At 38.7% G+C, this 27809-nt stretch overlaps 1 protein-coding gene across 2 annotated transcripts in view; it reads right to left on the bottom strand.

Annotated features, from left to right (window-relative positions):
* Nucleotides 1-27809, bottom strand: part of PDE4D (phosphodiesterase 4D) — a 1058382-nt gene that overhangs the window by 907814 nt on the left and 122759 nt on the right. The window contains exon 2 of one of the 2 annotated variants that reach the window (XM_075932865.2): nt 15495-15620. In XM_075932865.2, coding sequence (XP_075788980.1) covers nt 15495-15536 — 42 coding nt within the window. In that variant the 5' untranslated portion in view covers nt 15537-15620. Of the gene's footprint in view, nt 1-3576; nt 3804-15494; nt 15621-27809 lie in introns of those variants that run through there. The other variant, XM_075932866.2, reaches the window with a different exon arrangement.

The following is a 27809-nucleotide window of genomic DNA, read 5'->3' as shown; positions in this document are numbered from 1 at the left end:
TTTCCAACTCTTTGATAAAAAATGTTACCCCGTATATTCCGGCGTACAAGACGACCTCTGAAGTTAAAAAACATCCCCCAAAAATCGGGGGTCGTCTTGTACGCCGGATGCCCCGCCGCCGGAGCCCCTCCGCGGCTTTGAAAGCCTCGGGGGAAGCCGGCGGCGGGGCATCCCAGGCGCGCATGGGCTGCCCGCCCGCCGGAGCCCCTCTGCGGCTTTGAAAGCCTCGGGGGAAGCCGGCGGCGGGGCATCCCAGGCGCGCATGGGCTGCCCCCCCTCCGGAGCCCCTCCGCGGCTTTCAAAGCCGCGGAGGGGCTCCGGCGGGGCGGGGGGGGGGGAGCCCGGGAGCCCAGGCGCTCCTGGCGGCTTTGCTCCCGGTGCCTCTGGTCTGCTGGGGACCATCTCCAGCAGACCAGGGACACCGGGAGCAAAGGAGGCGGAGGGGCGCTGGGGTATAAGATGAAACCCTATCTTTTAATTAAAAAGATAGGGGGTCGTCTTATATGCCCAGTCGCCCTATACGCCGGAAAATACGGTATATAGCCAAGGGCAAAGAACTGGCCTTTGAAGAACTCCAGGTCAGTGAGGATTCTCCATTTACAATTACACTGAGATCAATTAGCCAGTTTTTAATCCATTTAATATATGCAATGTTAATCTGTGTAGTTTTTAGAATCAAAATATTGTTCAGTACCAAATACAATTTCTTACAGAAATCTAAATATATTGCATCAACACTTACTTTTATAAACCAAACTTGAAAACTTTAAAAAAATAAATCAGGGAGTTTGAGAGTATCTTTTTTCCATAGACCTTGCTGATTGACATTAATTATATTACCTTCCATTAATTCTTGATTAATCAAGTCCTGCGTCAGCTGCTCCATTATCCTGGTCAGCACTGACATGAGACTGACAGGCCTATGATTACCAAGGTCATTCCATTTCCATTCAGCACTAGTTAATCAGCACTTCTCAAGCTCTTATTTTTTCCTTCACAAAATTAGATCTACAATACTTACAGAAATAAAAGCAAGATGTTCTACAGGTAGAGTTATAACGAAAATGTAGTTCATGTGTACTCTTCAGTCCATTTACACACACACACACACACACACACACACACACACACACACACACAGTATATTTAAATAAAATTGAATGAGAGGAGACAAAACCATTAATCATTTTAATAACTACATCTCTAATTAGGATGAGTACACTGAGTCGTGTTAAGTGGGTCAAAATATAGCATATAGCTTTTTCCAAAAGCATTACGCAACCCACACTTCCCTAGAGTGGTGTTCTTTTGCCCTGTAGCGGCTGGGCTATATACAGGATGTATATACTGTCCACACTGCAATTAAACACATGGCTGGCCATGGATCAGCTGACTCAGACTTCTGTGGCTCTGGGAAGGTGGCTGTTTAATTATAGTGTAGATGTTCAGGCTCAGGCTCAAGTTCTGGGTCTCCCACACTCTAGCCGGAGGCCAAATGCTTGCACCACAATCAAACAGCCCCCTAGCCAAAGCCCTACATGTCAGATTCCACTGATCCAGGTCAGCTACAGATGTTTAATTGCACTCTATATGTACTTGTAGTGGTTGGAAAGACTGCTGCCTATTGCTTAAGCATCAGAGGTAACAGATGCAATCCCTACTTGTGACAATTCACTTAGGAACATCATATTTAAGTCTCGATGAAAATCAAAAATCCATTCTAACCAAAGATAAACTTTCCATACCAAATCAGTACAAAAATTATAGGGAAAGGATTACCAGAAAAAGATATATTTAATGAAAAATAATATTGCTAGCTTCTGGCCTAGAAATCTTCTGTCAATTTCACTCTTTCTTTGAAGCCAGAAAGCAGAATTGACATTGTGTAGTCGGAGGCTGCTCAGCTCATTTGGCTTAGGCAGTAACTAAGCTGCTGGGTGCTTGCTTGAATCAAGCCAGGATGCTGGGACAGTTCTGGACTCTGCATGTTGCCATCTTGCTGTGCTATGTCTCTTAGGGATTGTATGGGTGATAAGGAAAGCCATAAGGTCATACCATGACAGGAAGCTATTTTAATTTTCTTGATGGAAGCTTACTTTTATGTGTATGGTGATAAGATAAAGTTTGACATTTTCAACAGACAATTTCAATTTTATGGAGAGAACCTCTTTTCTATAAAAATTGAGATTGAAAATGTCCAACCACTTGTAATCACATTTCAAATTGTTTAATATAAAGAAGAAGAGGGATGATATGGATGGCAACTTTCTCTGACAATAGGAATACTAAAAAGCAGGGAAAGGAAGAATTTCACTTCTGACTGACTGCTACAAGTAGCTGATCAGGATTCCTATGCTTATAGCTATCAGGATGGTGCAAAACACCACTGATTTCCTGAGTCAAAACAGAGTTGTATATATAAGAATGAGTCAACAACTCAGCAGGAAACAGTTGTCTAGATAAGTCTTTAACAATAAAGTTCCATACACTCGTACTTATTTAAAGCTACAGAAGTAGTTTGGGAGGCGCAATTAAGAGAGAAGCAGCAATAAATGAAGAAAACAGACTTGTTTCCCAATAAATACGAGCAAGAACCTACAATATTCTCAAGAAAGTAAAATGATATCGCTCCAAATAATATAAGTGAGCCTGAAAATGACAGAAATAACTCAATATAATATTAATTTGGTAGAACACTGCAAACAAACTGGAAGATATTACAATAATATAATAGCAATAATCTATTCAATCCAGATCCATCAAGAAAGGTAGTTTGGCCTGAGCTGGAAACTCAAATCACCAATTAAAATTTATTGCATATAATCAATTTTAAAACATTTACATTTATACACCATTTTCTATCCATAGATCTCAAAGCACTCACTCAGTCCACAAGATCACAGCTATTCTTTGCTTTATTAAATATTTAATAAATTCTCCAAACCAGAATGCAGAGGTACAATAGGATATGATTTTGAAAATGATAGATGTTTGCAAAATAGCAACAATTCCAATCTTAGAAAAAACCATAGTATGATTAAGGAAACCAAAAAAAATTACATGGAAGTAATTACATGGAACTTCTACACAAGTTATTGAGCAACCACAGAAGCAGTGGACATTTCAGGAAACAAATAAAACTTCTGTTAGGTAAGAATAAGTAAATAGTTATGGTTGAAAGGTTAGAATCTCATTAAATACTATATGTTCAGAAAGGTATGCTCAAAAGATTTCCAAAATACTCCATTTCTTCTGCTAAATATTGATGTTCATGCTTTTCCTGCCTAACGTTCTAGGTATTTTATTTGTTTGACTCCATCTGCAGGAAGTACAAGAATAGAGAAATTCCAGCAAGTTATTTCTATATAATTTCACTATATTTAGGGGTTTTTTTAAGTAAGAACTCCCAAAAGACACAGAATGAGAGAAAAGGGACAGTAAAAGTGGCTATATGTGTGAGTAATTGATACTGCTGTTATGTCTCCTTTATCTCAATTCAGTGCTGTTTGCAAGTAGCTAAGATACAGTACCACTTGATGATATAATTTGGAAACAGCAAGAAGAATCAGTGCTTACCTCAGACTGCAGCTTTGTGAAGCCTTTGACTCAGTACTGTGTGGCAAGTAATATTTCTACAACAGACGATTTTACTGATTCTTCCCACAAGGTAGACAGACACCTCGTGTAAAAGAACCCTTTAGCCATCCAGAGAGGATCTTGACTCCAAGTTATATCATCCCTGCCCCTGTTCAGAGAAGCTCACAATATAGAGAAATAGACAAACACTCAGAGGGTAGAGGGAAGATTAGAGTGTATCTATAGTTATACTAAGGAAAAAATAACCAACACTGGCTAGTGGTCTGTACGAAATTAACTTGGATGACTTGCTCTAATTTTTGCCTTTACAGAACAGCATAAACAGTGTTATGCTGACATGCAAAAAATATGCCTACTCAACACAGGCACATGCAAGAAATTTTTGGTTAACACTTGTTCACAGGGCCCCATGATTTGTACTTGAGCAGTCACATAATTGTGCCCTTTAGGCACATACATTTTTGCATCTATACATTTGATGTTTTCCATAAATTTGAAAGAGAGCAGCTTAATACAAACATAAAGGTATCACCTCAAAAAATATCACTGAAAGCGGGGAGGAAAGGGAAACCACATCATTGTCCTTTGTAAAATTCATATAAAATGTCTGAAAAGCTGTATTGATGGACAGATTGGAACAGCAGAATTCCTGTTCATTTTTTCCAGATCCAATCATTCTAATGGGGATAGCCATTTATGTGTTCAGGGCCCTATTCACCTCTTACAAATGATTCTTATTTAAATCCAAAAACTCTCGTTTCTATGCATCCCATGAATGACTGATTTGCTGAAAACATTTACAGAAGCACCAACTTTTGAGATGACATTAGAAAATATTTGCAAGAAATCGATACTAAAACTGTAAACAATAACATACACATTTAAACTATGATTTGATATGGCCCAGAGAAGTTGAAGACCTTACAATCTTTAATTCATTCATCTCCTCATTCCCCTTGTGAGATAGGAAAGTGCGACAGTTTGAACCACTCTAGTCCAACACTCTCAGGATCTGACCACTAGCCAGAGAATTTGCTTAACCATGGCAGGTCACTATTGTCTAGCAGCATTGCCCACACTTCCACTGCTTACTGGGTGTGAGGGGGTGAGGTAATAGGAGACCCTTTAGGGGACCTCCAGGAGGGCTGAAAAGGCCACTGCCACTCGCTTCCTTGCTCTCTCTGGAACTTTTCACTGCTCAGTCCTGTAGGGCCAAGACCCTGAGCTGAGATCAATGCCCCCTCGCCCAAGAAGCAATGCAGGCACTAAAATCTCTTCAGATCCAAGGAGAATGCAGTTTAAGGCCCAGCTTCCTGGAATACCATTCCCAAATGGGATTAGAACCCCAAATCAATTACAGTAAACTTCCAATAATCCGGCACCTTTAGGACCCAGGGGGTGCCGGATTATCAGATATGCTGGACTATCAGAAGGGGGGGCTATGAGGGATCTTGGGTGGGGTGGGGGGGACAGAGGGACAGTGTTACAGGAGCAACCCAGCAGCACCCCAGCTGCTCTGCCCCAGGCATCCCCAAGTCAGCCGCTGCTGAAACTGACCAGCGACTGACTCGGGGAAGCCTGTGGCAGAGCAGCTCCAATTGTCCGGCTGCCTGGAACACTTCCAGGTTCCAAGTGGTGCCTGACTAGCAGGAGTGCTGACCACTGGATGCCGGACAACTGGAGTTTTACTGTATTTAGGTAAGCCCCCTTTAACAATGAAAGGGGGAATGTACACATTGATTGTTCCCCCACGTAATAATTATTTAGTCTGGGCTTGATGGTAAGTAAAAGTGATTTTATTAACTACAAACAGTAGGATATAAGTGGTAATAATTGAGAACAGGCAGAGCAAAGTAGATTACAAACTCATAACAACAGAAACGATTAGCTAACTCTAACACTGAAACCTCAGGACGCAAACTTATTACAAACTCACCCTAAAACTGTTTCTTTTCCAGCTAAGCCTTCCAAACTAGGGCTGTTCCTCTCCTAGGGATCTTTGGTTCCTTCCCTCTGGTATGCCAGCCAAAGACCAAACCCTCCTACTTTCCTATTGTTTTTAAAGATTCCCTTTTTGCATGGGAAGTCACCTGGCCAGACCCTACCAGCCACTGCTAAGACGTAAGGACAAAAGGCTATTTGTAAATGATTGCCCAGACATTGAGGTCTCCCAGCAATGGAATCACCCTTGATGGCTTTCCATTTATGCATTTAAAATCATAAGTTTTCCTACTCCATATGTCTAACTTTACACACAAGAAAAATACTTACACCAAAACAAGATAAACAGATCCAGCGGATTATGACATGAAGACTGATAGGTTACATGAGATAATTTGCCCAAAGCATCTTTGAGTTATGTATATTTGTGATCATGAATCCATTTCATAAAGCACGGGGAGGTGGTTTCTGTCACACTGGGCTCTTAGAAGACATATGGGGGAAATTAGAGCTAAATAACAGCACAAAGCACTGAAAACCAGGACTGGTAGCTATAAATCAAACTTCATGGAACTGCGGGAAACTAGACCACACCCATGGTAAGTGGTTATCTGCAGGGCTCGAGAAATAGTGTAATCTACTCGCCCATGGTGAGTAGACTACACCCAAGAAGAGCTGGCATGGAGCAATCTGCGCATGCACAGAGCACAGAACCATGCGACTGGCGAGCGCAGCTCGCCGCTGCTCAGCGAACCCTGGACATCCAGATAACTAAAATCATGCTCGACAATAGATGTTGCCATGCCAAAGAGAGCCAGACTAGAGAGGTTCAACCTGTATTCTTCTTAATTTACACATTGGAGATGTAAGGTGCAGAGACACCAAAGAACTTGACCAGGATTATATAGGATGTCTGTGGTGGAGAAAGATTTCAGCCAATCTCCCCCATGGCTCAGGCTGGGACTCTCATTTCTGAACCATCCTTCTTATCCTCAGTCACTCTTTCAACAAGAGAACAAATACCATGTGAGCAACCTGTCCAATTAGAACAGCTTGAATTTTGTATATTTTACAAACCAGCTACAAATGACGAATTGTTCTGAGAAATGCTCAGGCAGATATTTTTGAACAAAAAAGTTTAAGAAAATCAGAATTTACGGACAATTGACTAACACGAAGAAAAGTGAGTATTGTATAATTTGTTCTGAATTATTTATCTAGCTCTGCTCCTTAACTACTTTCTGACAAAGAATCAAAATACCAATACAGAACTCTTTGATTCACTAGCTTCTGGGTATAAAAATGGGCCAGGAAGTTCCAGTGGGACTGTCTTCTGAAATCCAACATCCTAAAAGATGTCTAAAAGATTATAACAGATCATCAATGATGCCTTCAATCAGAGCATCACATATCTGATCCTGTAGTCCCAGCCCATACACAAAATAATACTTTTGACTTTTCCATTTAAAAAACCATGCTAAAAAATTACTAATTCCCGTACTCATTATTTTATCTTTCCATAACAAACAGGCAACTGAATACTTTGTTGTGTTTAAAAGCATTCCTTCTGCTCTGAAGAGGAAAGGGATTCAATGACTAGAATATCAGCTTACTGGAAGCATTTGTTCTCTCTCTATCCCTGAAAGTGATCTTACTTGCTTACTCTAAGGATTAGGTCTATATTTTGTTTTAGCTTTTTAAAAAAAAAAAAATTATGAAATTGAAATACATTTGAAAATGAGAAATTGTTTTGCATTGAAAATGTAGTCTCTTTACTAAAGGTGCCTCTGCTTATTCTCTGGGAAGATCCTGTGTGCTGCAACCTAGCCCCAGATGCTACAATTCCCATGAGTCCTGGAGGAAACCAGGAAGGAATTGACTTTTGTTTTGGGAGATCTGAGTCTCTCCATGTGTGTGGAGGAAGATTCAGCAGTTTGTGGACTCTTCCCTCTGTTTTTTTGGAGTGGAAAGGGAGCCAGGCTGCTGTGAAGGAGTTTGATCCGGTTCAGGAGCTGTTATGTTGCAGTTAGAGGCTGGAACAGCGAGCCTTTGGAACTGGGATCTAGCAGGCTGCTTCTGATTGCCCTAAAAGGGAGGCCATTTGGCTGTACTTGTGGCTAGAATCTACTCTGCATCCAGCACACAGAAGGAGTCTGTGAGTAACTGGGCATCTTTGGGAAAATGCTGCCTGGGACAGACCTCAAAGATACAGACTAACTCTGGGTTCAAAGAGAAGCAGAGAGGCCAACCCAGGGAACCAGACCTGCTGCATAGCTTGGACCCACATATACACTACCTACAGAGAATCTCCATTACAGCTGCAGTTCTTCAAGTGCGCCCACACAGGCAAGAGTCTGAGACTGAGTCCAGTGGAGTGCATACTCTGGGGTGGGATAAATATTGGCAGTGCAAATGGCAGCTAGATAAGTTCCTTTTACTTCTGTGTACTTTGTTAATTGATGTTATTCACTGTTAATTTGTTAAATCCTGTTTCTTTAGGTTGTTCATTCTAATGCAATCTATTAGATGTATATTATTTATGATTTGTAATTATTGTAATTGGAGTTAGATCCAGTTTATTGTTGGAATACGTTTATTCCTGGAGGTTCCCAAGGCACACCAGTAAGTGTGTACAGGGCTAGCCAGATGGAGGCACTGCCATTGTACATTCTTTATGAGCAAGGGATTGCAGCAAGGGGGTGGATAGGTTTTCCCCAACTAAACATCACCACCATTGGGGTACTCAGGATATCCTTTTATGTCAAGACCTGTGAGTGTGACCTGCTCCTGAGTAACCCAGGGAGGGAAAAGGGGGTTACAAAAACTATACAGTTTTGTTAAAAATGAAATATTTATTTTTTTCTCTTTTGGGTCTATGCCCTCTGCCTCTTTTTTTGTTTCACTTTGACTCATGCAATTTAGTGAATTCAACATGAATTCGTGAAATGTTTTGCTTCATCCAAATCCTTCATTTTTCAGTGGAAAGGTTTAAGTCTAAAAAAATGTCACCCTTCTCTTTACAAGAGTGTACAGATGAGTTAAACTACAGGATTCCAAGCCTATTGAGGATGTATGCTTTTATTACATGAAGACAAAAGAGTAGACTGAAAAGTTTTTAGGTACTTGGGATACATATATGTGGAAAGTTATTTATACGGTGAAGCTATCTATTTTTCACTAAAACTCTTTTATCTGTAACCTTGTATTGAAAATTTGTCATTGTTATAATAAAACTACAGAATAAATGATACTTACATGTTATGTTTGCCCTAAACATGATACTTGAGCAGAACAGCACTTTTTAAAAATTAAAAATTACTGTACCTACATATAATGCCTTCTACACTGGGACAACCACCCAGTGCCTGTGAGGAAGGATGTTAGGCAGATGACTCTCCAAGAGGACAAATCCAGTAGAATTTTTTAAAAATCTACCAGCTCAATGAGGGGTGGGGAGTTCTTGGATTTCTGAATCATGGAACTATGCAAGATAAAAAAAATCAAGTCACTAGGTAGTTTGGTCAAAAGGTTCCTCATACACAGCAACCCTAACCAAAAACTGATAGCATTTTCAAATTCTTATAACTTTTTTGGTGCAAACCTGTGGAATACCAATCTTTGGAGCAGATCTGAGGGGGATGAGGGAAAAGATGGAAGGTTGCTGCACTCCTATGTTTACCATTACCCCACAAAAACTGGAGGAGTGGTAAATAATGAAGAGGAAATGTCACTGATTCAGAATGATCTGGATTGCTTGGCAAACTAGGTGCAACCAAGCAATATGCATTTTAATACAGTTAAATGTAAATGTATACATCTGGAAATAGAAGACACAGGCCATACTCTATACTGGAAAGCAGTGACTCTGAAAAAAGGATTTGGGGATCATGATGGATAATCATTTAAACATGATAACCCAATGTGAGGCTGTGGCCAAAAGAGCTAACGTGAGTGTGCAATGCATAAACCCAAATAGTAGTACCACCACAGGGGTAGCCATGTTAATCCACATATGCATAAGCTATGAGGAGTTCTATGGCACCTTAAAGAGTAACAGGTTTATTTGGGCATAAGCTTTCATGGGCAAAAATCCACTTAGTAATTTGGGGGGTTGCCCACAAAAACTTATGGCCAAATCTGTATGGCCAAAAATGATGAGTAATGTTAGTTCAAACCAAGGGATTTGTTCTGAACTAATGCGTCCAGGAGCGCACTTCCTGGTTTGAATCAGCTGTTGAGAGGAGTAACACTCGAGCGAGATCATGCTAATGAAGCACAGGATATTTAAATCCCTGCTTCATTAGCAATTTCGGTTGCCTACATTTGCATCTCTAGCTCGAACTAGAGAGCAAGTGTAGACGTACCCTTAGTCTTTAAGGTACCACAGAACTTCTTGTTTTTGTAGAAGATTCAGAATTAGAAAATGGGATTTATAGTGACAGATCTAGACAATGACTCTTAGTATAAGGGATCATTCCAACTCTGTCTTAGATAACACAGTTCAATGACTAGAGCTTTGATTAACAATTTTCAACTAAAACAGTTTTTCTATGATCCTTTGACAAGTGGATATCCTCCAAGGAATCGCCAAGGTTAGAATTCCTGACAAAACAAAAACATTAGGACACCTTCCAATCAGAAGACATTCTGTGGTAAAAGAAATTGTGAATGATCTACTCTCTTCCCCAGAATCCTTCACCTTAGACATGCCATTAGTTCAAGAGAGAGAGTTCCATGGCTTCTTCCTGGCGTTGTGATAATAAACATTTACTCTATTTGTGAGGTAAACTGTAAAGAGTTTAAGTTCATAATATGGAACAGTAGCCTACAACAACCAATGTTGGGGGGTGGGGGAAGCAAAAGTGAAACAGGCTAAATCAGCCCAAAGAGGACAGCTGATATAAATCAAGATCCAGGACTGGATTAAAATAATGCCTGGTAAACAAGAGCAGGGTGGGATCAGAAACCAGTAAACCAAAATTGGTTTTACAAAAACTAGGCTTAATTGGAAAACAAAATAATGAGAGGATGGGCTATTCCATCCAGTATTCCTTGTTGGGGTTCATCTTAAAAAAACTGCTTTCATATCAAAGTCCACAGCAGAAAAGCTGGTGACTGCTACACTGGCTGACTGAAATAAGCAGAAAGAATAAGATTACCATTAGCCATCACTTGAGATGTTAGAATTTCTTTGTCCTAATCCCGAGAGATATCTTCGCTGGGCTGTGCCAGAGAGATGTACTTAGATTATATCACCACCTCTACAAGAAATGGCTCCATCTCAAATGTGACCTAAGATTTGGGTGCATCTTCTCCTGCCCTATGTTCCTGTCCTTTCCAACCTTATTTTTTCTCCTTTCTCTTCTTCTCCTTTCTTGTCTAGTTTATTGGCCAAAACTGCATATTTTGAAACATTGCTGTAAGCCTGAGACTAATAGTGGCATAAGCTTGCCAGATCTTGGAGTGGCTGATAAGACTTAATGTTGTGGCTGTATTTTTGCAGCAGTTTCAATTGTGAGTCAGCACCAGAGAGAGAATCTGCATTATCCATTTTTTCTTTTCCCTTGTGCATGAGTTTATCTAGGAGACAGGAATGGATTATATAACAGTAGCTCCAGCCCATTTCAACTAGCTTATCTTTCCCCCACAAAAGAACAATTACCACCATCTTTGGTACCATCTCAGAGATGGTCAAACAAGAGTGATTTTCTTTCTAAAGCTATCTCAGGTTACAGGGAAAGGGAACAAGGAATGTTGTTGAAATGAAAGCGGAACCTCAGTTCACACTGTTTAATGTTGGAACAGTGCCTGAATTATGTTAACACCTTTGACTGACTCTTTGGGCCAATGTAGTCCATCTAAATTAATACAACACACAACGATGAAAGCAAGATGAGGAGCTTAGAATGGACTTGTTCTAACCATGGCATAAGTACAGAGAGCTGACAAGAGGGTGGGGAGCTGGAAATAGGCATGATTGTGCCAGACACAGTTACACAGCAGAGAGATGGTAGCTGCAAGCTGAGAACACACGTACTTGGAGCATGTACTGAGCAAACAGTGCTGAGACTAGGGTGAGAATGGGCATACTTTGTGTGGGACTGGCCCAGAAGTCCTGACACCTTGGAAGGGAAAATGCGAACACTCAGACTACGTCTAGATTGCATCTCTTTTTCGTAAAAGGGATGCAAATTAGACGTATCTAAATTGCTAATGAAGCAGGGATTTAAATCTCCCCCACTTCATTAGCATAAAAATGGCTGCCGCTTTTTTTTGGCACGGAGCTTTGCCGGAAAAAAGCGCCAGTCTAGACGTGGATCTTTCGGAAAATAAAGCCTTTTCCGAAAGATCCCTTATCCCTTATTTAAGGAGATTTAAATCCCCGCTTCATTAGCAATTGCGATATTTCTAATTTGCATCCCTTTTACGAAAAAGGGATGCAATCTAGACGTAGCCCGAGTGACATGAGTAGAGCAGTCTTTACCTCTTCAAGCTATTGGGTTAGGTTGTGTGTCTCTCTGTGGAGTGCTCTTGTTGATCTAAGAATATCTCATTGATACGAATGGGCTCTTTGACAGCTCTCTCACTGGCCTATGTTGCAGATGGATTGATAGAGCCTCCTCCCCATATTCTACATACAGATTATGGGAAGAGTCTCTGCATCTCCGCTCTCCTGCCCCAGCCTTCTTCCTTTTCCAGCTGAAACACACTACTCAGGACTCCACCTCAGCATGGCTGCACCAAGCCTATCAGAGGTATAGACTGACAAAAGGAAAGGTTGGCCTGGTGTGTGGGTTTGAAGCAGCAGGAGTCATGAAGGGAACACTTGAGGCATTCAACAGAGAGGCAATGTCAGATCAGTGGGGAGGTGAAAAGGGAGTCTGAGCACTTGGGGCAGAAGAGGAGCAGTAAATGGGAATACAGGGGTGCTGGAACCATACAAGGATGGAATGGAAAGGAGAAGTTTAGAGCTGTGTAGCTGGAGAGATAAATCTGTCCCCCAAACCCACCTATTCATTAACCACTTTTTTTCATTCTTTCAAAACATGTCTTCTCCAAGTCTATGCTACTCCCTGTACTCTTCCTGCTTCCTCTCCTAATTCCTGATTATTATTTGTATTGCTATTGTGCTAGATGCTGTATCAACACAAAACAAGGCAGTCCTTTCCCCAAAATGTCTGCAATCTAAATATGTGACAAAAGAGACAGTCCAGGGAGTCAAAGCAATCATGAAACTGTATTGCTCAGCAAGATGATCTGTGATCTCCGCACACCTGTAGCTTAAGTGTTGTGATGCCATAAAAAAAGAACCATATAGAGGTTTGAAGGAAAAAATGAAGAGTTTTATAGATGCTCATATGGAGCACTTTCCAAGCAAGGGGAGGGAGGTAGCATATGAGAAAGCAAAAAGGTGCTGGATTGTTAAACTTTCAGTCAGGTAATGAAGGCTGACATCATGCATCCAACAAATTTTGGAGTCAAATACTTCATTCTAAAATAGATGGTAAGAAGTGGGGGGGGGGATGTTATGAAGGGCCTTGAAAATGAAGACATGCAACTGCAAATGTGAAATTGACCAATTTTTAAAAACCCTGGCCATAAAATTGATCAAAATGAACCATGGATTTGGGAAGTGGCAGATCTTGAGTATTTTTCAACTGCTTTGGACAGATCACTCAAATATTGTTTGAGCAGGGTGATTGAAAAGGTAATCAATGTCTTTTCTACATCTAATTTGTATTCTACAGACTGAAAGATGTGAGGCAAGCCAGGCAAAGTAATAAAGCAAATAAGCTTTAGAGCATCTTTAGGCTAGATTCACAACTAGGTTTTGATATGCAATGCTCTCTCAACATTTGGTAGAAAAGCAAAACCAAAAATCATTCGAGACACACTTGGCAACATTCTCTTCTTAACGGGCTAATGTATGTGCAATGACAGTCTCAAGCCAATGAAACAAGATAAGGACTACAGATGAAGCTGAAATCCTAGAATCACAAACTCCTACCTCTGCCAGGGAGACAATGACCTAAAAAGGTAAAAACTATTTTCTCCTCTCACTGAGGTAATAATTCTCTTAATTATTTAATAATTAATCCTCTTCATTTAATTAATTGGAATCAATTTTTGTCATGCTTTTGCAGCTCCCTTATTACAAAATAAAATATTTAGTCTGATAATGACATTTGAAAGCCTGTGGGTAACCTGCTAACTCCAGTTCAATCAAACTGACAGAGTAGAAGTTGTGGAAAGTCTGATGTTAGCATCAGTGGATATAGACAAAACCTTTAGCTATTCCCAACAAATGTAATGAAATGCTTTCCCAAAGCCATTCTTGTTAAAACAGAACATTTTATTTTAAAAATATTTTCTTTCCCACTAGCAATATGCAAGGAAAACAAATCAACAGCAAGCTACATTTTTGCTTAAAATAATCTTTCAAAAGGTTACAGATTCTGTGGATTCTTTTCAAGCACTACTTTAAATAGTGTTTCATATGCTCAGAAGAAAAATAATGGCTGCAAGCGGGCAGGATGTAGGCACTGTTCACATGGCAGGATGTACTAGGATTTTACATTAACATGAAGAATAGTGGAGATCATTCTGTGGGTCAAAGCCTTTGTGGAGGTTTCAAAACAACAGTAATGTTCCTACAGCTCACGAAATTTCACTTTCACAGAATTTAAATAAATGTTTTCGTACTAAAGTAGATTCATAGTTGGAATGAAAGCTGACATGCTTTTGCTCTGAGACAGTGCTGCTTACATGATAAATGGAAATTCTTCAGTTTCTTCCCCTAAAATTGATCAAATCTCATTAAAACTAATATAAGAGAAGCTGAAATTTCCAGATTTAACATTACAGTGATTCTTTCACCCCACCTTAGAATTTTCACATCTCCTCCTTCAATCAAATAGTGGTAACAGCCTGTTTTGTTGACTTCCCAGACAAACTACTTTAAACTGGTTATGAAATTAATGCATACATGTATGCTACAACCAGTATAATTATCAATCTCCTACCTCTTTCCTCTATATATTCATAATATAGTCATTCAGGTTTATGCTCTTTACATTTAAATGCCAACATTATAGAAAGAAAATTGTTTGGGGGGGGGGGGAATTAACGCTTAAGAGTGAATATCTGGGGAAATGTGTCTGATTTCATTTGTTCTGATTATACAACTTCTGATGTGCAGAAAACTTTCCCTTCCACATCTCTATTCATGAGATGGTCCCTTAAATTCATTCTTATTAAAAGAAAGGTCATATTCTGAAGCCTCATATACAAGCATGTTATTAGAAAGTCAACTGTCCTCTACCACTGACAGGAAGAATAAACGATGCAGAGGTCTCTAAATACTGCATGCTACCATTGTTCTGTTACTCTCTTAAAATGATATGCATGTAGAATGTATTCTAAATTTCATTAGCAGCCTTGAATTTTATGAAATGCATGTAGGATATTGAATAAAAAATAAAGAGTAAAAAATTTTAAAAATGCCTCATCATCCAAACATATGTACAGTATTGGCATATTATCACTGTTCACTAATTCATTAATTAGTTCATGCTAATTGCTCATATTTTTTTTTCCTCCGTTTGACCTGTACACCTCACATGATCATTCCAGCTGACCATTTCATGAACACTCAGAAAGTTTCCCATACTTTTCAATATTAATGCACATACATTCTTTCCAGAAAAAGTGCTTATTCAAAAGGATACAGCAGTTTTATAGTTATCTTAGAAGTACCAAAATACTCAGATCTATACAATTTAGATAGCATTAAATAAAAGAATCTGTAAGGTTAACAGTTCTTATTACAGGTGTTTTCACAATGGTAAATTTATCTTGTTCCATGGGCCAACAAAAAATACAAAAGATGATGGCAAAACATTAGGAATGCAAACGTGCATGAAAACAAATAGGTGAAAATAAAGGCTCTTACTTACACTTTTACTCCTGACATGAAGAGTATGGGTGTTCTTGTTCATGGTGAGATTACTAAATCCGAAGGTTTCTATGGGTTTTAAAAGTAGATAGTCAATCTCCTACCCATTCAACTGCCAGCTGATATACTGAAAGGAAATGAAGGGAACTATTAATTTATTCAGTTGGTATTCAGGCCTATGAATTATTTTACAGCGCCTACTACTGTAAAGCACCTAACACAAAACAGCGCCTATCTCTGCTTGGTCTAACAAAGTGGTTCTTTCAAGATGTAGCTAAACACAACAACTTGTCTATAAAGAAATATGCACATCCATTAAAATTGTACATTTTGCAATAAACAATAAGGGCATGGCAACAGAAAAGTTTACAGCTGATTATAGATTTCTCAAGTTGCTTATTTCCACCAAGATTTAACTTGATATGGATTCTTTCTTTTTTAAATATCATACAGATTGTTTGGTATCTCTAAAGCAATATCTTTCAAAAAAAAGCCTGAGTCTGGGGGAAATTTCCTAGGTTATTTGCTAGGCAGACTAGCAGACAGACTAAATCAAGAGGGGAAAAGTTGTGAGTTCAATTTTAAAATGTCTGGCCCTCAAAGATGCTTACATTTTACGTAGGCACCTAAAATTTGAATCAGTTATTTTATTAATAAGTACATTCTTTAGCAAGTAATAATGAAGTGCCACCCAATGCTTCAATAAGCAGTATCTGCCCTTTATCAACATCTAGACAAGGGCTCCAGGCACAGCAGTAGTAAAAGATGATTACAACTATGAAATGGAAATGTGTCCCCCAAAATGAGGCATGTGAATTTACAATCTCACTCTGACTGACCAAAGTTCCCTCTGAAACACAACTCCAATAGATAACTCTCAGTTCCCTGTTGTGTATAAATAAAAAGGGCCAAAAATAAAGGAAAGGAAAACTGAATACATTGATTAAGTTGAAACACACTTAATTTTAAATTATTTGAACTCCACTTTATTTAAATGGGTTTTAGAAACAAGATTACTCCAAGAACAATGACCTCAAATTTCAACTCTAAGGAAACCAAAGAAAGCCAGTTGATCCTTTGCTATACTACCCAACATCATGCTATAAGCCTAACAAATATATGCAAGTGTATATTTTTTAAAGGAATAGAGTGTCATTTTAAGACACATGTTTAAGTTTGACTTCCTCTTTCCTCCCACACCAAGAAAGCCATTTCAAGTGGTATTATAGACAATTAACAAGAGTGCCCAATACACTACTGGTAACTGAAATTTTAGGAGACAAACTGGAAAGTTTTTCTCAAAATGATGCATTTTCCACTAATCAGTCATAAATATCCCTTGATTTTTTCAACGACACCATCCAACAACAAAGAAATAGTTGAATGGTCAACTGTTAAAAGAAAAATAAATGTCAAGAACCCTCATGAACATATGAGAACACTAAAACAAAGTGTTCTTTTTTCAGTTTTAAAATGCCAAAAATATCCTGAACCTGATTTCAGCATGAACATCAGAGTCTGCTGTTCTCAATGTACTACATACTCACACCTCCAATAGAAAGATTCTAACTTTTGTCCATGCAGGTGATAGAATGTTCATAGGGGAAAAAAAAGAAATCAAGAAGTGTATGTACAAGCCTAGATTCACAAAAGGGATGATCAAATTGAGATCTTACTAATAATTAATCCCAAACCATTTTTGATGACTTCATGAATATTTACTAGCAGAACTAACTAACACTGGCACTATGCATTTACACGTTCATATAAGCTTCAAAAGCACAGATGTTTGTTATTCTAAAGCCATGCATGCTTGTCTTAAGAAAACTGTAATTCATAGATAATTATTAATGTTGGTGTATCAACAAAAGCCCAAGTCTCTGCAAATAGCAAGTATGTGCATTCACATGTTTTGAGAAAAAGTTAATTTTTAGTGAGAGGTTCTTTACAGCCAGTAATCTCAACAAGCAAATGCCTCCAAGAAAATTCTTCATCCCTAGAACAGTTTTTAACAACCTTGGTTTCTATTTAGTATAGCTAGAGAAAAAACCTTCATCACATAATCAATTCTAATAATGTTTGCTTAGTAAAGAACAACTTGGAGTATTCAAAAGATAAAATTGAAGTTTTTCAGTTCTGAATCAGCATGCCAGGTTTTATATTGTGACTACACATTTCAATGAAGATCCCTTATTTATTTTCACAGAAAAAAGATTTGCTACCTAAAATAGATGCACGCTGAAACATGCAGATGCCCCAAAGTCTATGTACCTTATCCACAGGTAGAATGGTTATATGAACATGTGATCTGACAGTTACTCCTCAACTTCTGTTGTGGATTGGCAATAATTTAGCATTATTATATAATTTGGAAAGGAAGTTCTTCCAGCCTCTTTACAGGAAACTGAAATTTTCATCTTCAGAATAATATCAATAGGTAACACAGCCCAGACCAGACCCCAGCTACTGGTATCAGAGCAGTACTCCACCATGTAGTATGTTACACATTTTGCAGTCATTACGTCTATGACACACAATAAAAATATGAAACATTTTCGTGACATAGTATGGTGTTCAGATGGAAAACACATAAGTCTGGCCTCACGTCTATCTAGCCAAGGAAAATTGAAGGATTTGGTTTTACCATAGGGACTTGGACTTACTTTGTTGCCACAGAAAAGAAATCAGTAGTCACTGTAGTTACTGGCAGACAGGTTAGCAAAGGACAAGGAAGGGAACAAAATAGGAGAAAAAAAATGAATTATAATTAAATCCTCAATTCATTGCCAAAATAAAAATCTCTGAATTATAGCTGTCTGCACAATGGTTGAGTGAAAACAGTAAGGACTTGATGACTTGCTACTCCTTACTTTAAAATGTAGTCAAAACATTTAGTAAAGAAATTGCAAAAGTCAAAAGCTATTTTATACTTCACAGGGACAAAAGTCTGAATGCTCCTGTTTCTTAAAGTCCCAACAAATTGCTTGCTTACTAAGGGATAGAGCCTTAATAACCACTACTAAAGATGATTTTTCCATTTAAAAATATTACCATAACACAGAAGAAAGAAAACACCAGTTGATTTTATTTTTACCTGAAGTTTTGTTGGCAAGGCTTACTTGGCTGTTTCAAATCACTTCCAACTGCACTGTTTATCCAGTCAACGTATGTCATCACATTCATTAGTGGTTAGATTTTAAACAATGAAAGCAGATCATAATGCAAATGCTTCTAGTGAGCTAGTATGTCAATTACAAGGTACTTCTGTTTGTTGAACAGCTTCTAGGGTGATGAAAGTAAACTATTTCATTTTTTGTATTCTATTTCTAACTGTACGCTCTAGCCACTATTTCAAGATGCCTCCATGCAGCTGGGAGGTCAGTGACTGAGCAAACAGCAGATGCAGACAGAAAGCAAAAAACTCTCATTCATTATAGGAAAAAAGCAGCACTAAGAGATGAGAACACTAAAGGGCTATTGGGGGGAAAGGAGAGAAGTACTTGAAGGAGAAAATGAAAAGACACTAAAAACATGGCTGAGCTGACAACTTCAACAGAGGCTTTTAAAAATAAATAGAAGTAAACTCTGTTGAGTACAGAACTGATAGATTAGTGATAGATAAAAAACATAGAGAGAGGGATACAAGTCTATACATAACATAAGCAAAATGTTTATAGACTAAAGCTGAGCAGAATCATTCTCATCATACAATTTGATTAATTTGGCTTTTTTCTGCAGTTCTATTTGCTATTAAAAATCTTTCAATAAATTTGGGGAAGTTGAGGGATGTCTATTTTCTTTGGGAGCCAAGCTGTAGTTGTGAACAAATTTCAGAGTATTTATTATTTGTATTTCAGTAAGGCCCAGTTGACCTATTCTAAACTGCACATGTATGAATACAATAGCAAAGACAAAGCCTGCCCTGAAGATTTTGCAATTTGAAGGCTGAAATATGTTATACCTATAGAAGGTGGAAATTATCTTATTATGCAAGTAGTCCCACTAGGGGCAGAAGGATTACCTGGGGAGAGAGGAATTACTCAGTATAAGTAATGATGGCAAAATCTAAAATATATGAAAAGTAAATTTACTATTTGAGTTGCACATATTAGTTGTCATTGGCCAATTAAGTTGATTAATAAAGTTTTTATTCTTAACTGAATGTGTGTAGCTGCTTCTGACAAAAATACATGTTCAGGATGTGAAAGCAAACTTTGGTTTATACGGTTTCAGATAGTTAATTTGCTTTCTACAAACTTTTGTACCATTTAAAACCCAAATTATTAGGCATGTAAGAGATGCACAAACTTGATTAAAATGAATCCATTCCAAAATTCCAATCAATATTCCAGGAAAAATGTTGGTGGAAACAGATACCCTTTGCTTCCTTCTATTTTAATGTGTCACACATACTCATCTTTAATCTATGCCAACCCTGAACACAGGTAAAAATATAGTTGCTTTCTTTGCCTTGGGCATTCCACCGAAGGAGTACATATATTAAGAGATCCAAGACTTACAAAAGTAGATTTTAAAAAACTTGTTTCTCCCTCCATTTTTCATTCCACCACAATGTGCGAAAGTGCGTAAGAAAATATAAAATGGCAGATGTGGTGTATCAGGTGTGTGAAGCCAAGAGAACTGAGATATAAATGACACTCTCTCGCTGGTGCCCAAAGCACATTTCAACCACAATTGCAGTGTGATATTCTAGAGATGCTACACTGCTGGAAAAGCTATCTTTAGTTGTGGGAAAGCCACAATCTTTGAACTATTTAATCTCTGTGCCTTTTGTTCCTCAAACAAGGTAAATACACAAAATATTATTTTAAACAAATAAATCGGGTCCATGACTGATTTCTAGGGTGTTAAGTAGCAGGGACTATCATTTTTGTGGATCAGTTCAAAGAAATAAAATACACTGAAATTTACACCATAAGTAATAAATTCCATGAACTCAATCACTCATGTTAGCCCACTGGACAATTAACTACATATCTTGAATTAGTTTTCCAGTTGCTGAGTGAAAAATCCATGGTTCTTGAACTAATTTTCAACAAACATGGTGACAGTCCATAAAGGTTTTCCAGATAGATAGCCAGCATTTGCAAATCGACGCTGGTTATTGAGTCATTCATTAGGAACACCCTGCAAGTTTTCTGAAGTCAGTGTTAGTATGAATACAGTGTTTTCATGAGCTCTATAGTGCATTGAAATGGACTGAAATGCAGCTGCACAGTTGTTAGCTCTATTGTCTGCTATATTTTGCCAATGATATTGTATTCTTACTTTTAAAAAAATAATTTGACGTAAGTGACATCTCTTTCAGAAACAGAATAGGAATTAGGCAGGCCATTAAGGCAATCAGTATTTCCATATATATTAGTTGGAGTTTTGTACATCAGGTAACAGAATTATTACACTTGATTAAAAATTAAGATTGGCATATCTGGACATGGAAATAATCTAATTCTTCAGAAATTAAATACTAATTATATATTGTTTCACTTACACACACGTTTTCATAGTGGGAAGACTGTAGCAACATTACTGTTACCAAGCCTAAATCAAAAGTTAGCAGTTACTAGATCTGAGCTCTATTTATCTTACTATAACTATAATAATATAAGGCCTAGACCCCTTATATCCAGTACCACTCAGCAGCCTTTAGGCAAAAGTCAGGATGCAGAACAGTCTAGTTTTTCCACATTTCTGCTTTTTACCAGTTCAGGTCAGTGGGCTGGACAAAAACTCTTCCACCTAATTTTGAAAAGATACAAAGTGAACAACATTGCATCTTATAGCACTGGTGATCTCTTAAATTATTCTGCATCTATCACTTTTCATTAAAAACCAAACATGGTTTTGAAAAAGTATTTCCAGATTTTAGTCTCAAAGACAGGCAAAGTACTGTCCCTGTAAAATAAATAACAAAGGGAGACAAATATGATGCATTCTCTCACTACGGCAGATATGAGTCATTCAATAACTAAAACTGGTTTGACAGACTTCAATATTAGCTTTTTTTTAAATCTCAGCTGGAGATGGTGTTTAGAGACATTAGACTTTTCAAGCATATCAGGACAGCATACAGGAAAAGGAAAAAACAAACAAAGAGCAAAGAAGCTGCAATGCACCTATTAGCCTACACTGATAAACCATAAAGAGAGCAATAATCTGCAACTGAATTGCAAAGAGGAAGATGGTTCCCAATCACAAATGTGTTCAGGTCTATATTTTTCTCATTCTATTCACCCCTTCTATCTCCATCTCCCCCTCTCCCCTCTCCTTCACCACCCCCCCCATACACACACAATGGGGTTCCTAGGACCGAATTACAACAATAAGTATGAATGACTAGCAAAAAAACAAGCTACTATGGACTGATAGTGGACTGAAAATTGAGACTATATATCCAAAAGACAAGTCTAAAGAGACACACGTGAATAAATACTTGGACACAGGGCAAAAAATCATTTTTGGTTTAACTCCACTATCCCTTCACCTCCTTCTATGGGAAAAAACTGATTGATCAAAGGAATGTATAACTTATTGTGGTATTATCTCTTCTACTACAGCAAACAGCATATTATTGCTAAAAAATAAACTATAAACATTTTCTTTACACATTTTCTCAGTGAAAACAGATGACAACTTAGGAAAGAAATGCAAGTAAATATGAACAACAAATTGCTCCTTATTGCTGTAAGCAAAGCCCAACAACAGGATGCTTTGACCTACCCTTGAATGGGGTCAACACAAACATCAGGCTTATCAGTGTATATGCTCCAATAGCTTTGTAGCCAGACCTAACACCACTGACTCAGTAACAAGGAGCTCAACTGAAAATGTTCTAATATCAAACACACAGGCAAACATATGAACGTAAATGGACAGGCACATAGGTTTAATTGGCAAGTGTTTGGGAATTCTTCATTACTAGCAAGTGGCAAAGCCAAGAGAGTGATAGTATGCTGTCTATTAACAAATGTTAATAAATCTGTATGGAACACAAACTGACCATGGAATCTATCTATCGTAGAATTGTAGGACTAGAAGGGACCTAGAGGAGTCTTATAGGCCAGACTCCTGTGCTCATGACAAGACCAAGTATAATCTAGACTATCTCTGACAGGTACTTGTCTAACTTGCTTTTAAAAATCTCTAATGATGTCGATTTTTCAACCTCCCATTGCAATTTATTCCACTACTTAACCCTGACAATTAGAAAGACTAACCTAAATTGCCATTGGTGTAATTTAAGCCTGTTGCTTCTTTTCCTATCTTCAGAGGTTAAAACATTTTTTTCCTCCTTTCTTCATCTAACAACCTTTTATGTACTTGAAAACTTTATGTCCCCATCTTTAGTCTTCTCCAGTCTGAACAAACCCAGTTTTTCCCCTCTTCCCTCATAGGTCATGTTTTCTAGTCCTTTAATCATTTGTGTTGCTATTCTTTGGATTTTCTTCTGTTGGTTCGGAGTCCCGTGGCACTTTATAGACTAACTGAAGTGTTGGAGCATAAGCTTTCGTGGGCAAAGACCCACTTCGTCAGATGCATATAGTGGAAATTTCCAGAGGCAGGTATAAATATGCAGGCCAGGATCAGGCTGGAGATGGTGAGGTGGATCCAATCAGGGAGGAAGAGGCCCACTTCTAGTAGCTGATCTGGAGGTGTGAATTCCAAGAGAGGAGAAGCTGTTTTTGTAGTTAACGAACCATTCACAGTCTTTGTTTAATCCTGAGTTGATAGTATCAAATTTGAAGATGAACTGTAGCTCAGCAGTTTCTCTTTGAAGTCTGGTCCTGAAGTTTTTTTGCTGCAGGATGGCTACCGTTAGATCTGCAATTGTGTGTCCGGGGAGATTGAAGTGTTCCCCTACAGGTTTTTGTATGTTGCCATTCCTAATATCTGATTTGTGTCCATTGATTCTTTTACGTAGGGACTGTCCGGTTTGGCTGATGTATATAGCAGTGGCGCATTGTTGGCACATGATGGCATATATTACGTTAGTAGATGTGCAGGAGAATGAACCAGTGACAGTATGGCTGATCTGGTCCTGTGATGGTGTTGCTGGTGTATATATGTGGGCAGAGTTCTTGCCCACATATATACAGTCCTTGCCCACAGACAACCTGCCAACCTGAAGCTCCAACACTTCAGTTAGTCTTTAAGGTGCCACAGGACTCCTTGCCGCTTTTGCAGATTCAGACTAACACGGCTACCCCTCAGATACTTGACTTCTGTTGGTTGACATCTTTCCTGAAACATGATACCCAGAAATAGACACAATACTCCAGATGAACAATAACTAATATGGCGTAGAGTACAAAGATCCCTTTTTGTGTCTTGCTTACAACACTTCTGCTAATATATCTCAAAAGGATACTTGCTTGCATGCTTTTTGCAACACATTTACACTGTTGACTCATATTTAGGTTGTGATCCATTAAGTCTGAGACTTTTCAGCTTGGAGAGAGATGACTAAAGGGAAGATATAATTGAGGTCTATAAAAGCATGACTGTTGTAGAGAAAGAAGGAAGGAAGTGCTATTTACTCCTTCTCGTAAGAAAGAACTAGGGGTCACCAAATGAAATTAATAAGCAGCAGGTTTAAAAACAAACAAAAGGAAATATTTCTTCACACAAAGTTCAGTTGATCTGTGAAACTCTTTTTCAGAGGATGTTGTGGAGGCCAAGACTAACAGGATCTTTAAAAAAATAAAATAAAATAAAAGACCATCACCCACATACTAGTACAGGAGGCAGCAAGAAGCCAGAGATGGAGGTCAGGAGAGCTATCTACTATATATTTCAGGGTACATCTACACTTGCACCCTAGTTCGAACTAGAGATGAAAACATAGGTGACCGAAATTGCTAATGAAGCGAGGATTACAGCATGATCTCGCTGGTGCATTACTCCGCTGAACAGCTGTTTCGAAAGTGAAAGTGCACACCAGGACACATTAGTTAATCCAAACCCCTTGGTTCTAACTAAAGTTACTCCTCAAAAAATGGCCTTCCTACCCTTGCCAAATTAAAAAAAAAACCTGAAGTTTTCACAGGCTTGTTTGGGGGTCCTGATCCAGCTCTCCTTTAAGATAAAGGCAATACACCTAGTTGACTTCAACTAGGGAAGTGTGAGCAGGCCCATCTGCTGTTAATTATACAATTCCCAGGCAAAAGAGTATAGCACCTTTGTAAGTGCTAAAGCTTCACAGGAAGAGTGTGAAGGAAATCTGCCAAGTCAGATTTAAAGTGGCAGGAAAGAGGATTGGTGGAACAAGGGGCAAGGAAGGAGGTGAAGTTATTTGCTTTTATTATATATGCATATATTTAAATCAAACTGCTTAAAAACAAAAAAATTGTTTTAATGTCACATAATGGCATTTTGTAAGAAAAATTAGTTTTAGGGAATTTAAATATATTTCTTGGATGTTGTGATAGATGGGCCACAGCACCATTGGTGTGCTTATCTCAGTTTCCTTACTCAGGTAATCCAAGGCCACCAGGCTCCCTTGACAGAACATGTTTATTACAAAACATAATGCAGGCAATCTGTGGCAAAAGTTCTAAAACATAATATTCACCCTGCTCCTGAGTGTGCTTCAACTCCATACTCCACTGCCTTTCACCACATGTTGCTCCCATCCCCCACACCCAATCAGTCTTCTTTTCTTCTTCTGCCACAGCAGCCTCCTTCAGTCCATCCTCCTGGAGTACAACCTCTCTTCACATAAGAAACCCCAAAACCTCTGGGCTGAGAGATCATCCTCACCAGGGGAGCCTTGGCCCACACCCTTCTGCCCTAGGTCCAGCTCTCCACTATGGATACATCAGCAGTGCCCTCCACTGCTCTCCTGCCTCCATCCTCAGCTTGATCAGATCAGTAGCTGCTCTTCATCCATCAGCCTTCCCCTAGAAAACACCTTCTGGTTCTATGCAGTGTCATCATAGCCATGTTGGTCCCAAGATATTAGAGAGAAGTTTTCATACAAAAGTGGAAGAATTATTCCTTATTCTAGAATCACACCATACATTTCCATTGCCTATAAATGTATTTATTTTTCCACAGTTTTCTCCATCAGTGAAGAAGAAATCATTCTAAAGGAGCAGAGCAACTTTGGAATGTCAGACACATGCATACAATGTGTTATTGACTGGTCTTCCCATAAACACACACGTCAGACAAGGGAAATAAGCCATACTTGATACTATATTTCACGAAATTAAAACAAGTTTCTCTCAGTATCTAAGCTGATGACATGGTACTCAGGAATAGTTTAGCTAGAGGGCGGATAAAGAAAAGTTATTAGTTCCCATAATCGAAGAACTAGAGGACATCAAATGAAATTAATGGGTAGCAGGTTTAAAACTAATAAAAGAAAGTTCTTCTTCACACAGCGTGTAGTCAACCTGTGGAACTCCTTGCCAGAGGAGGCTGTGAAGGCTAGGACTATAACAGAGTTTAAAGAGAAGCTAGATAATTTCATGGAGGTTTGGTCCATAAAAGGCTATTAGCCAGGGGATAGAAATGGTGTCCCTGGCCTCTGTTTGTCAGAGGCTGGAGAAGGATGGCAGGAAACAAATCGCTTGATCATTGTCTCTGGTCCATCCTCTCTGGGGCACCTGGTGCTGTCCACTGTTGGCAGACAGGCTACTGGGCTAGATGGACCTTTGGTCTAACCCAGTACGGCTGTTCTTATGTTCTTAAGAGCAAAAAACAGTTATCACTCTCCATTCCCTGCCTCTCCCCCGGCATATTTAAACTGCTTGCAGTACAAAATCCGTCCACAAATTTGAGAAGGTATTTTTCAAAATACAGTTGAAAAGGAAGCAGATTAAAATTCAGATTTCCTCTGAAGAAACACTGTTTCAGATTTAGATTTTCTTTAGCAGAAAGTAGTGAAGTGTTGTTCAGTTACTGTCATTTAATTTTTATGATCATTGTGTTTCAATATTGATCATCACAGCCTCAACTCCAGTCAATGCAGAATACCAAGCTGTTAAACAAGGCAAGTCCTGGCCAAATTATGGGCAAATTGGTCTAGCAAGAGGGTCACAATATGTAATTTGGGAAGTGGACTCTGTTGTACTTGCTGTCTGACAGTCTCCATGCTATCATCAGAATTATCCATCTCATCTCTCCTCACCCTTTATGATCAGCCCATTGTCATTTGATGTCTTCTCAATCTTTAGGTTGTTGCCTTCTTTGGCTTATTCTTTAAGAAGTTGTCATGTGGAGGGATTAAAAACAGTCAACATTTGAATAAAAATCGTAGCTATTGTTCATCTAAGCCAGGGCTACTCAACTTTGGAAGCCCCGGGGACCACAATGATACTCACAGCACATGCTGAGGGCCGCAACTTAAGTATGGTTGCATACACATACAAATATATATGCAAATATATGCCAATAGCTTCTTTCACACTGATGGGCATGAATACAAAGCACTGTCCACATGCCCCAGTGTTCTTGGTATCTCCTACCTCGGGGCTAGAAACACTGACATTTTGTACCCATCTGTTCCAGCCAGCCTGTCCGCTTGAGTCTTTCAATGCTCATCCCACCTGGGAGATGCCTCGCTGTTGTGGAGCATGTTCCCAATAGAAGCCATGTTCAAAGGATCCCACCCGTGGACCATAGGTTGAGGCCCACATAAACCCAAACTGCACCATGGGCTGCAAACAAATGGCCTGCAAGCTGCATGCGGTCCCTAGGCCACGTGTTGAGTAGCCCTGATCTAAGCTCATGTGCACAGATCTTGTTTTTTCCCAGATCATTATAATTCTCTCTTGAAAATACTTTTAAGCATACACTATATCCAGATATAAGCAACATGGAGTCCTGTATGCCCTAATAAATCTATTAGTCTCTAAGGTGCTAAACTTTCGTGGGTAAAACCCACTTCATCTGATGAATTAGAATGGAAATTACAGAGACAGACAGATAGATAGTACAAGAAAAAAAGAAGTTACTTATCGAGTGTAGAATCAGTGTTGATGAGGCTAATGAAGTCAGGGTGGATATGGCTCATTCGCAGCACTTAGTGGGGAGATGTGACTATCAAGAGAGGGGAAATTACTCATTAACCAGTTAAGATCCTAATTCAGATCTAATTTGATTTATTGAGTTTGTAAATGAACTGGAATTCAGCTATTTCCCTTTGTAATCAGGTTTTGAAGTATTTTTTAAGAAGGATGGCTACTTTCAAATCCATTACTAAATATGTAATCAGGTTTTGAAGTATTTTTTTTTTAAGAAGGATGTCTACTTTCAAATCCATTATTGAATATCCAGGGAGGTTAATGTG

Source organism: Pelodiscus sinensis, chromosome 6 (assembly GCF_052426305.1).
Source record: "Pelodiscus sinensis isolate ZL-2025 chromosome 6, ASM5242630v1, whole genome shotgun sequence".
NCBI classification, from domain to species: Eukaryota; Metazoa; Chordata; order Testudines; family Trionychidae; genus Pelodiscus; species Pelodiscus sinensis.
Note: the sequence above shows the minus strand (reverse complement) of the source record. Positions and strands in the feature narration are given on the sequence as shown.